The sequence below is a fragment of the Chiloscyllium punctatum genome, chromosome 1 (assembly GCF_047496795.1).
Source record: "Chiloscyllium punctatum isolate Juve2018m chromosome 1, sChiPun1.3, whole genome shotgun sequence".
Taxonomy (NCBI): domain Eukaryota; kingdom Metazoa; phylum Chordata; class Chondrichthyes; order Orectolobiformes; family Hemiscylliidae; genus Chiloscyllium; species Chiloscyllium punctatum.
In genome coordinates this window covers 17,155,703-17,167,933 of record NC_092739.1, presented here as the reverse complement: position 1 = coordinate 17,167,933, position 12,231 = coordinate 17,155,703, and the positions used below count along the sequence as shown (strand labels likewise).

General features: G+C 41.0%; 1 protein-coding gene across 4 annotated transcripts in view; it reads right to left on the bottom strand.

The window, feature by feature from the left end:
- Positions 1–12,231, bottom strand: part of fstl5 (follistatin-like 5) — a 505,241-nt gene that overhangs the window by 103,179 nt on the left and 389,831 nt on the right. For all 4 annotated transcript variants that reach the window (XM_072573289.1, XM_072573241.1, XM_072573184.1 and 1 more), the window contains one exon: positions 1,753–1,914. In XM_072573289.1, coding sequence (XP_072429390.1) covers positions 1,753–1,914 — 162 coding nt within the window. The remainder of the gene's footprint in view (positions 1–1,752; positions 1,915–12,231) is intronic.

Below are 12,231 nucleotides of genomic sequence, written 5' to 3'. Positions count from 1 at the left end.
ACCTTCATTATAACCAGGTGACCATTTCAACAGACATTTATTTCAATTGATTCAGATTTGGATGTTGTTGAGCATTTTAACTGTTTTGAACCAGATGCAGATGAACTTTCCAAGTGTACACCCTCGTGTATGAGTTCTCTTACTCAGTTTAAGTTTAGTGGGACTGTTTGCTATTTTCAGTCCGCATACTGGCAGTAATTACAATGGCTTGCCGGCCGGTTTCTGAAGACAATTTTAAACATTTGGTTGAGGCTTGACTTGTTTTGGGGTTTTGCTGTGGGCTGACCTAGAGTCCCTCTGTTCAGGATATTTCCTACATGAAGCTATGCAATTGTCTGCATTAAAGTGGTGTTCCCAATCTCAGCCTGGAGAGGGTGACCACTTCCAACAGCATACTCTGTAACCTATGAGCTCCACTTGCCACAGCCAATTGTAATGCCTGTTTGAAGTACGGTTGGACTTCAGCTAACAGGCTCTTTTGCATGGTTATTTATTAATCCCACATACCAAACAGTATCTCAGCATCTAATTAAAGGTCAAACCAAAGTCACATTCCTCTGCCTGTCATCCTAACCAGCCAAAAATCCTGATACAAATTCCCTTGGTTCTCGAATTGCTGAGTAAAACTGTCTCACAATTAGAGAAGGTTACGGTCATATCATTCATAAGCCAAACCTGTCAATTCTTGAAAGGTTTTAGTAAGGGTCCCAATAACTGAAAACGTTGCGGGTCCACAAGCTGTCAGGAGAAGTACTTGTTGCTTTTCATTCTGGCTCAATGTCCTTTTCCCAGAGGAAATAACATTCTACCCACGTACTGGGCCCAGTCTTTGATGGCGGGATCGAATGAGTCAAGCTTCCCAAATAACTGCCAGAAATACTTAACCCAACTCAAAGACTAGGGCAAGGGAATTTCTTCAGGAACATGTTTTTCTCTTGTCAGCACTGAAATAACACAACTTCAACTGGCGGTCCTTAGGACCCAGAGGCTGCTGGCATGTTCTGGCGACCCAGGCTATTTGTCTTGAAACCAGTGATTTGCCAAGCAGCTTGCAATTCTCACCTGTCAGCTCTTAATGAGCTGATTGTCACGTGAAAGATGTGGTTTTTCACAGCAGTGGGATGGCAGATTAGTCATTACCTAACAGGCCCACCCTAACACTTCAAGCTATATTGGAAAATCTCACAACAACACATTTTGTTTCATTAAGCAGTTAATTCTCTTTGTGTTCTACAAGGTGTTCATCTGGAGACCTACAGAAGACACAGACATAAACTTGGCTAAGACATAGATACTAGATCCTGGCAGTAGGTATTTTGTTACCAAAGTACTTCTATTGGAGTGGAGGCCCTGCTCACTTCTTTTTGCAAGGCCTTGAAGACAACTGGTCAAGCCAAGCCTAAAGCTATTACAGTACACCTGTCTTACTGGTGGGCAAGAATGGTTGCTAGGATCCTTCTAGCAAACCAAAACAGCCTACCAGATGGCTTAGGGATTTTTCTAATTGGTTTGTCCAAAAATAATAAAACAACAGCAACAGATGGCGTCTAAAACTGTGTCATGTTCTCTTCAGTCAACACACAAAGTGCAAACCTGTATATTTTCTTGATGAGCATTAAATTGTGCTGTTAGATTTTAATTAGAAGCACTAGACAATGATTTGTTCAATGAATCAAGCAGTGCAATATTTTGCATATTGGCTGATGTTGAAGCATCTGTGCAGTTTAGTCATAGACTCAAATAACGTGTTACCTTGCAAGGTTAGCTGCTTTGATAGTTTTGTCATAATGTCAACGCCATTTTTCAACCAACTGATCGAAGGATTTGGAATGCCTTCAGCATGGCACCTGAGACTGGCAGTCACTCCTGGTTCACGAGCTTGACTTTGTGGGTACACACGAATAACTGGAGGAACTGTAGGTGAAGCAGAAAAATAACAAATCAGGACGTGGCTAAGGTTCTATAGCAATAATAAAATATGATCGATTTATTATGTAAAAATGCTGTCCACGGGATAATCAAAATAGACCTCGTGAACCCATCTCTTGATATTGATTGAATGCACAGGAGATGTCTTAAAGAAGTTTCATGCTTCACTCAGATCTATGTTCTATTGGGTTTGAATCTTTAAAATGTCTTGCAAAATTGAGTCAGTCATAAAGGCATACAACTACAACATTCATTCATAGAGTCACAGGACTAAATTTTCCCAGCCACTGAATGACATGGGTTCTGGTGAAAAAGCTTGGAAAATTGCATGAGATTGGCAGTAAGAAACATTTTTGTTGAGAGCATGTAGTCTATTTTTGCAATCAAGTGGTGAATAGTGAGACAGCATTCTGCCTTGAATGGCGAACAGCCTATTTGTATGGATTAACATATCATTATTAGCTAATCTCATCACAGATATTGTGGAGGCCCTCACCATTGTTCATCAATTTTGTACCACCTAGATATTGGAGAGAAACACAGTGAGAAGCACATGAAGTATGACATACGTGAATCAGAAGATTCAGGTGCCCATAAACATGGTCAAAACTGCATAAAGATATAATGCAGTTTAAATATCACACCATACTTGACAAATTGTAGGTATATCCCAGTGTGCGATGAAACCAGCATCCCTGATTCACATATCAGTTCTTGAGAAACCATTCAGTCATAAATTAGTGCACTGTGAGGACTAGTATCTAAATCAAAAGTTGGAAATTAATATATTCCTACAGTTCTGGATATGCACACTCTACTTCCAGGAGCCATTCCTCTGAGGAGAATCAAAGGAAAGGCAGTAGTGGAAAAATGAACATAGTTTTTCATTTGTTCTTGTCTACCAATGTACACTCTGATCGAGGATAAAAAATTATGTCAGAGGTTTTTAAGCATTTAGATTAGATTCCCTACAGTATGAAAACAGGACTGTCGGCCCAACAAGTCCACACCGACCCTCCGAAGAGTAATCGTCCCAGACCCATTCCCCTACCCTGACGAATGCACCTAACACTCCGGGCAATTTAGCATGGCCACTTCACCCGACCTGCATATCTTTGGATTGTGAGAGGAAATACACACAGACACAGGGGGAATGTGCAAACTCCACACAGACAGTCGCCCGAGGCAGGAATCAAACCTGGGTCCGTGGAGCTGTGAGGCAGCACTGAGCCACCATGCCACCCAATTCATTAGTATCTTGGGGACTTAACAACTAAAATCGACTGAGTGACTTTGTAGTATATATGGAAGAAACATTTAGAATAGTTAGAAACTTTGTTTAAATAATTGTAGTCAATCAGATTGGTGTTAAATTTAGCAAGAAGTTAATTTTATAAAAGCAAAAGTGATGGTTTTAGGGCCCATTAGTGTCACCGGAACAGTAAAAGTAAGAACTTTGATTGACTTCCTCATCCCTAAAATAAAATGCAATAGAATGAGGTTTTTGGAAGTGCAGATTTTATTGGAGATTTGTGCTTAATTACAGTACAACAGGCACATCTGTAAACAACTTGCTACAAAAACAGAGGAAGATGGTACGGTCAGTTGAATGTCAGATAATCTTTGAAAAGCTGAAAGTGACCTTAACAAATAACCCTGTTTTAATGGCATGTAACTTTGATGATCCATTCAATGTGGTCTGTTGGTCAGATGGGCTGATCAGTGGCAAATGGAAATCAATCTGGATAAGTAGTGCACCTTGGCAGGATTAACAAGGCAAGGGAATGCATGATGAATGGTAGGAACCTCGGAAGCATGAGGATTGGGGGATGTTGGTGTGTTTCTACACTGTTCATAGGGGATTTGGGAAAAAAAAAACTACTTCTTCACTCAGTGAGTGCTGGGAATCTGGAATGCACTGCCTGGGAATGTAGTGGAGACCAGAAACATACTTACTCTTGCTTTTATGAGCAGAAGCACAGCTGTTGAGCTAGGACTGTATAAAATGTTGGGGTTAGAGTGGTGCAGGAAAATCAACGTTTCAGCAAAAGCCCTTCATCAGGATGCTGCCTTGGATGCTGCCTGACCTGCTGTGCTTTTTCCGCACCACTCTAATCTTGATTCTGATCTCCAGCATCTGCAGTCCTTACTTACACCTGTATAAAATGTAAGGCCACAGCTAGAGTACTGTGTGCAGTTCTAGAATTTATGTTATAGGAGGGATGTGGTACACTGGAGAGATGCGGAGGAAATTTACCAGGATGTTGCCTTGACAGGGGAGCTTCACAAAGAAAGATTAGACAGACTGGAGTTGTTTTCCTTAGAGCAGAGGAGATTGAGAGGGTCACGATTGAGATATATAAAGTTTAAGGGGCATGGAGAGGGGAGACAGGAAGAAACGTTTCCCCTTGATGGAGGGATCATTGGCTAGATTGCACAGATTTAAGGTAAGGGGCAGAAGGTTTAGAGCAGATGTGATGTACACGTGGAGAGTTCAGATTGATCACAACCCATTAAAAAGGACTGAATGTATTACTTATGTGCGATTGAAATAGCTAAAATTTTGACAGGATAGTGGGCATGCAGGTCACGATCTAAATAATGCCCAGATCTCTGATCACCTCGGAATAGGAATTTCCTATTTTGTTTTCTTCCTAAACAATCTTACAATGTTATTTTTGTAAATGGTTGGTATGGTGGCTGGAGAACTGGTGCAGGAGGGAGTTCTTTGGATTTCTGCAACATCAGGACCATTTTTAGGAGAAGTGGAACCTATACAAACTGCACCTGAACTAGAATGGGACCCAGTCATCTCCTGGCAGGGAGATTTGCTCGTACTGTTGGGGAGTTATTAAACCATAAGAGGTAGGATCAGAATGAGACCATTAGGTCCATTCAGTCAGCTCTGCCATTCAGTCATTTTACCATTCTCCTGCCATCTCTCCATAACCCTTGAACTCTTTTCCAAACAATAACCTATTTATCTGTTTTGAATGCACTCAATGACTTGGACTCCATTGCTCTCTACGGAAGTGATTTCCACAGATTAATTATGCACTGGCTGAAGAAATTCTCCCCTAATCTCTTTTCTAATCAGTTGTCCCTTCACTCTGAGGTTATGCCCTTAGGTCCTAGTCTTTCCTAGTGGAAACATCTTCTCCACATCCAGTCTATCCAGACCTCTCATTCCACAAATTTTAATTAGATCACTCCTCATCCTTCTAAACTCCATTGAGTACAGACCCAGAGTCCTCAACTGCTCCTCATATGAAAAGCCCTTCACACCTGGGATAATCCTTGTAAACCTCCTCTGGACCCTGTCATGAAGTTTCAGGCATGTACTGCACCTTTAAGAGAGAGTGAATGCTGTTTTGCACTGAGAGCTTTTAAGCACCTGTCATACGACTAACTAGCAGGCTCAGAGTACTGCAAAATTGAAAATATGTAACATTTGGTTGTGAAATCGATACCTGAGCTAGTTGCTGTTTTGACAACAATTTGAATTTAACCATTCAGTTTAAATTATGCCCCAGGATACTAAAACCCAATTGAGTTTGAATTTATTGTTTTGCCAACATCGAACCAATGAGATGATCCAATGTTGTGGGTATAGAACAGATGGCAGAGCTAGTTTCTTCACTCAGAGAGTAGTAAGGCTGTGGAATGCCTGGCCTGCAACAGTAGTAGACTTGCCAACTTTAAGGGCATTTAAATGGTCATTAGATAAACATATGGATGAAAATGGAATAGTGTAGGACAGATCGGCTTCAGATTGGTTCCACAGGTCAGCACAACATCGAGGGCTGAAAGGCCTGTACTACGTTGTAATGGTCTATGTTCACAGGAAGCACCATGAGTGAAGAAAAGGATAAAGAAAGAGAACGAGAAGAAAAAGAGAGAGAAAAAATAAAAAGACAGAAGGTTCTTAGCTGTGCAAAGAGAGAGAGAAGAAAGAGAAAGAGAAAGGGAGAGAGAATTTGAACTTTAGAAGTTGCAAGATCGTCAGGAAAGTCAAGTTAACAGAATGGAGATGACGAGAAATAGTAGTGATATCTACAAATATGGTAAAACATTGCCCAAATTTTGATGAGAAAGATGTCAAAACCTTCTTTATTTCATTTGGCTAGGCAGATGGAGTGGTCAGAGACCTTGTTGCTAACACTAGTTCAGATTAAGCTGGTAGGCACAGCTGGTGAGGTATTTGCAGTGCTGTCAGATGAGGGGTCAAGAGATTATTTAGATGTCAAACAGGCTATCTTGAGTGCTTATGAATTGGTACCAGAAGTGTACAGACAGCGGTTCAGAAAAATAAAGAAGGAACCAAGTCAGACTTACGTTGAGTTTGAAAGAGTGAAACCAGTAAAGTTTGATGGATGGGTGCTGGCCTTAAAAATAGATAAGACCTATGAGGCTCTAAGAGAGATTATTCTGCTGGAGGAGTTTAAAAACTCACTTTCAGAGATGATGAGAATTCATGTGGATGAACAGAAAGTTCAAGAAGTGAGAAGAGCAGCAGAGATGGCAGATGAATATGCATTGGTGCAGAAGTCAAAATTTAGCTTCTGGCAGGAATTTCATCCTGTGAAGGATAGGAATTGGGAGAAGGGAAGATCCTACAGTATAAAGCAAAGAGTACAGAGCACGAGTAATTGTTTACCACAGGTTAAAAAAGCTCAAGAGGATGAAAAGGATGCGAAAGGCCTCGATATGTTTTCGCTGTAATTGAGTGGGACACAGGAAATTATAGTGTCGGTAGTTTAAGAAGGGCACTGGGAAAAGGTATTTTCACTGCCAGAAAGTTGGACACATAAAGTCACAGTGCTGGTCATTAAAGAAAGGCACTGTGGGAAAAGATGTGGTAAAAGAGGCTAAGCCAGTGGCATTCATGAAAGTATTAAAGGAGACCCCAAGAAGAGCCGGGAAGCTGCAAGAGAGTGCACAGTCTAGGCAGGGGCTCGGTATGGAGTTTTTTAAAATTAGATTCCCTATAGTGTGGAAATAGGCCCTTTAGCCCAACAAATCCACACCAATCCTCTGAAGAGTAACCCACCCAGACCCATTTCCCTCTGACTAATGCCCCTAACACTATGGGCAATTTAGCATGGCCAATTCACCTGACCTGCTCATCTTTGGACTGTTGGAGGAAACCGAAGCACCCAGAGGAAACCCACGCAGACATGGGGAGAATGTGCAAATTCCATACCGACAGTCACCCAAGGCTGGAATCAAACCTGGGATCCTGGTGCTGTGAGGCAGCAGTGCTAACCACTGAGCCACCGTGCCTCCTCTTATCTCTATCAAGACTTCACCTCTGTGGGTAAAGTTTACTCAGAAAGAATATGGGGAGAAGGGAAAGAAGTTATAATTTTGAGAGATAAGGGGAGCTAATCAGTCTCTAATAGTAAAAGATGAACATATTTGCACTCTTTCTGTCCTGTTACCCGAGAGAGTGGTAATTTGTGGGACATGGACAGAAATTTGGCATTCCCTATGTAAGAAATGATTGGAGTGCCAACTCAAGACTGGGGAAGTAACAGTGGGAGTGATTGACAGAGTGTCAGTTCCAGGAATAAGGTTTGTTCTTGGGAGTGATTTAGCAGGATCCAAGGTGGGAGTGATACCCCTTGTTGTGGAGAAGCCAAAGGAAGACTAGGGAACTGAGGAGTAAAAAGAAAAATACCCTGGAATTTTTCCAGACTGCATAGTAACAAGATCCCACAACCATATATCATAGCAGGAAGCAAAAACTAAAGAGAAAGACAAAGGAGTTGAGGTTCAATTAGCGGACACTCTGTGTGTTGGAAAGGTGCAGGAAAACCCTGAACAGGCAGAGAGTCAGACAGAAGTGGTTAGTCCTAAAAGGCTAATGGATTTACAACAAAAAGACGAGACATAAAAGATATTTCTGTTGAGGCATACTCAGAAAAGGACTCAAAATATATTCCTGAGGGCTATTATCTTAAAGATGGAATCCTAAGATGGAAATGGAGACCATGGAACGTTAGTGGAGAGGAGTAAAGGGCAGAAGTGCACCAGATTGTGTTGCCCGTAGCATACAGACAGGAAGTGTTAGGGGTAGCACATGAACTTCCTGTAGGAGGTCACCAAGGTGTAAGGAAGACTCAGGCTAAGGTACAAAAGCATTTCAATTGGCCAAAAAATGTACAAGGTTGTGGTTAACTTTTGCTGTATGTGTCATACATGCCAAATGGCAGGTAAACCACAGGCGGTAGTAAAACCAGCCCCTTTGTTGCCAATTCCCACATTTGAAGAACCTTTCACACGGGTTATGATTGATTGTGTAGGTCCCCTCCCTAAAGCTAAAAGATGGACTGGTACTTGCGAACCATAATGGATATGTCTACCAGATTCCCAGAGGCAATTCCATTACGGAGTATTAAGGCAAAAAGGGTGGTAGAGGAGTTGGTAGCTTTCTTCACGTGGTATGGGCTACCCAGAGAGATTCAGTCAGACCAAGGGTCTAAATTCACTGCTAGGCTGTTTCAGGAAGTCTTGGGTAGCTTAGGTAAAAAGCACTTTAAATCAAGTACTTATCATTTTGAGTCCTAGGGAGCTTCAGAATGATAGCATCAGACCCTGAGGACCTTGTTATGAGCATACTGTCAGGATTACCCGAATGACTGGGATAAACGTATCCCATTCATAATGTTTGCCATTAGAGATGCCCCAAATGAATCTACTCAGTTTACTCCCTTTGAGTTAATATTCAACATGCTGTGAGAGGGCCTTTGAAATTAACTAAAGAGAAATTGACTGGACCGAAGTCAGAGATATCACACTTGGATTATGTATTGGAGGTGAGGGCGAGATTAAACCAGGTAGGTGAGTTAACTCAGCAGCACCTGAAGAGGGCACAGAATGAAGCAGGTGGCAGATTAAAAACTCTAACATTCGGATGTTTTCCTGTGGGGATAGCGTATTTGTATTGTTATCAGTGGTAGGAGATCCCTTCAAAGCCAGGTTTAGTGGTCCCTATCAAATTGAGAAAAAGTTGAGTCCAATAAATTATCTGTGAAAGATACCAGGTAGGAAAAAACTGTATCAGGTATATCATGCGAATATGTTGAAACCCTTTGATAATAGAGACAGGGAACTGGAGAAACAGGTGTTAGTTACTGCCCCAGAGAATGAAGAATCATAGCCAAATGTTGTGGAATTTGACGTGCCTCAAAATACATTAAACAATGAGGAAGTCCTTAGGGGGTGGGATATGTTAATGAATGATCTATCTCAGGAGCAAAGAACGTAGTTGAAACGTCTGTTGCATCGATAAGAGGACATATGCAGGAATAAGATGTGGAGGTCTAATGTTATTGTGCATGAGGTAGAAGTCGAGAATGCTGTACCAATAAACAACATCCCTATAGGCTTAATCCTTTCAAAGCCACACAGGTCCAGAAGGAAGTGGATGCAATGCTGAACAAAGGTATGTTCGAAACAAGTCAGAGTGAGTGGAACTCGCCAATTGTGTTGGTTCCCAAACCTGATGGGACTCAACGATTTTGTGTGGACTATCGGAAGGTTAACACCGTAACAAAATCACTCATACCCAATACTGAGATTGGAGGACAGTATAGAGAGAGTCAGACAAGCCAGTTGCATCACAAAGTTGGACTTAGTGCATTGTTATTGGCAGGCACCTTTATCAGAGAAAGCAAAAGAACTTTCTGCGTTTGTAACCCCAAATGGGCTATATCAATTTGAAGTGATCCATTTTGGGATGGAGAACAGATGAGCCACATTCCAAAGACTCATGAAGAGAGTTGTGGCTGGGTTGACAAACTGTGCAATTTATCTGGATGATGTAATGACCTATAGCGAGTCATGGAAAGATCACTTGGTACAGTTGGCAGAGCTCTTTGAATGATAAAGAGAAGCAAAACTGGTAATAACCTTAAAAAAAAACAGAATTCACTAGAGCAGAGGTGACATTCTTGGGACATAACTTCGGTCATGGAAGGTTGACCCCAAGGAACGCAAAGACGAAGGCCATTGAGGCATTTCCATGACCGACCTTGAAGAAAGAGGTGCTTTGATTTTTGGGACTAAGCGTATTCTACTGGAGGTTCGTTCCAAATGTCAGCAGCGTCATGGCACCATTAACAGATTTACTGAAGAAGAACACAAAGTTTCAGTGGACAGAAAAATGCCAGGAGGCATTTGACAATTTAAAAGCAGCGTTAATCATGGCACCAGTTTTAGCTACACTAATTTTTTTGCAGCCCTTCAAGGTTGCAATTCATGTTAGTGATATAGGAGTTGGAGCTGTATTGCTACAGGGAGGTGATGATGGAAGTGAATGGCCTATTGGCTACTTTTCAAAGAAACTCAACATCCACCAGAGTAAATACTCTCCCATTGAAAAGGAATTATTGAGTTTGGTATTGGCCTTACAACATTTTAATGTTTACGTGACAAACAATTTGCCAGAGATAGTTGTGAACATAGACCACAATCCTCTTACATTCCTGGAATGATTTAAAGACAGGAATATGTGACTATTTCATTGAAGTCTTATGTTACAGACTTCTGATTTACAAATTGTACATGTTGCGGATCATAAAAATGTGATAGCAGGTGCATTATAATGGATTTAACGAATAAAGTATAGATAATATTGAACAGGTACCAATGTTATATAATTTGTGTGTGTGTGTGTGCGTGTGTGTGTGCAGAAATTAATATGAACTTAGCTTAAAGTTTTTTATATTTCATTGTAATGGGGTTAAGACTTAAAAAAAATTAAGCCATCTTTTCATTATGATAGTTCATTTTTTTCTTAAGGGGAGAAGTGTTATGAATTTGAAGGCGTGTGCTGAACCTTGATGAGAGACTGAATGCCGTTTTGCACTGAGAGCTTACACGCACCTGTCATATGACTAATTAGCAGTCCCAGAGTCTACTAGAAAATTGCAAATATGTAACATTTGGCTGTGAAATCGATACCTGAGTTGCTTGCTGTTTTGACAACAATTCAAATTTAACCATTCAGTTTAAATTATGCCCAGGAAACTAAACTCCAATCGAATTTGATTTATTATTCGGTCAACATTGAACCAATGAGAGGATCCGATGTTTGGGTTACAAAAAAGTCAGACAGAGAGAGACTGTTATCTCTATCAAAACACTCTCTATCAAAGGTACCTTTTTCATATGAAACATCTTTTCAGTGAAAGACAGAAGATGACCCAGAAAGAAGGTCAACAGAGATGATAGCTGCTGTGTGATTTTGAAATTAATATGCTTTGATCCAATAAAAAATATTGATGTAGAGTTGGAGGCAAACAATATGCAGTTAAGAGAAAGGGGGGGCTTAGAGTTATAAATAATTTTGTTTCATGTTCACTTTTAGAGTTAAAAAATAAATTGATATTATTTTCTTTAAATAGTGGAATTTGGGAGTTCTCTGTCATTCATATTTTAACATATTAAGAGGCAAGGTGAGCTTTTCTGGGTGTTTGGTTTAATTAACACTGCTGTGTTGTAACAAGCCCCTCTAAGGCAAATACATCCATGCCCATATGTTGCCTCTCTTGTGCGAGAGTAAGGGGTGTCACAGAATAGCTGCAGACCATTCAGAAGGGGGAATGCAAATAGACAGAGATCATGGTACAGAATGGCACCAATGACATAGGTAAAAAAGGGGATGAGGTCCTGAAAGCAGAACTTAAGGAGGTAGGAGGTAGATTATCATTTAAAGTTTGATTTGGAACGTGACCGAAAGATAGTAATTGATGGATTACGTCTGGTGCCATGTGCAAGTGAGTACAGATTTCCAGTTAGATCATATTAAATGAGTTAATCAGATCTAGTTCAGATGAATGGGTGGCTGGGTAGCTGGTACAGGAAGAGATCTTTAGAATTCTGTGACATTCTGAATGACAGAGAACTCCCAAATTCCACTAATGTGATCGTTTTTGGGAGCAGTGGGACCTGTAGAGGTTGCGCCTGAACCTGAATAGGCCAGCGTCTTTGCAGGGAGCTTCGTGAGTGTTGTTGGGGAGATTTGAAATTAACCTGGTGGGGATGGGATCAAGATAAGGATCAGCACAAGGAGATGAATAGCCAGTATTAGAAGGGACAGCAAGTGAGTCAGGAAGGTATTGAGATTAGAGACCAGTTGAGGCACAAGGGAACTTGATAATGTTGGATGGTATTTATTTTAACTCAAGGAGACTGATGGATAAGGTAGATGAGCTGAGGACAAAAATTAAAACATGGGAATACGATGCCATTGCTATCACAGAGACATGGTTGAGAGATAGGTAGGATGGGCAGCTC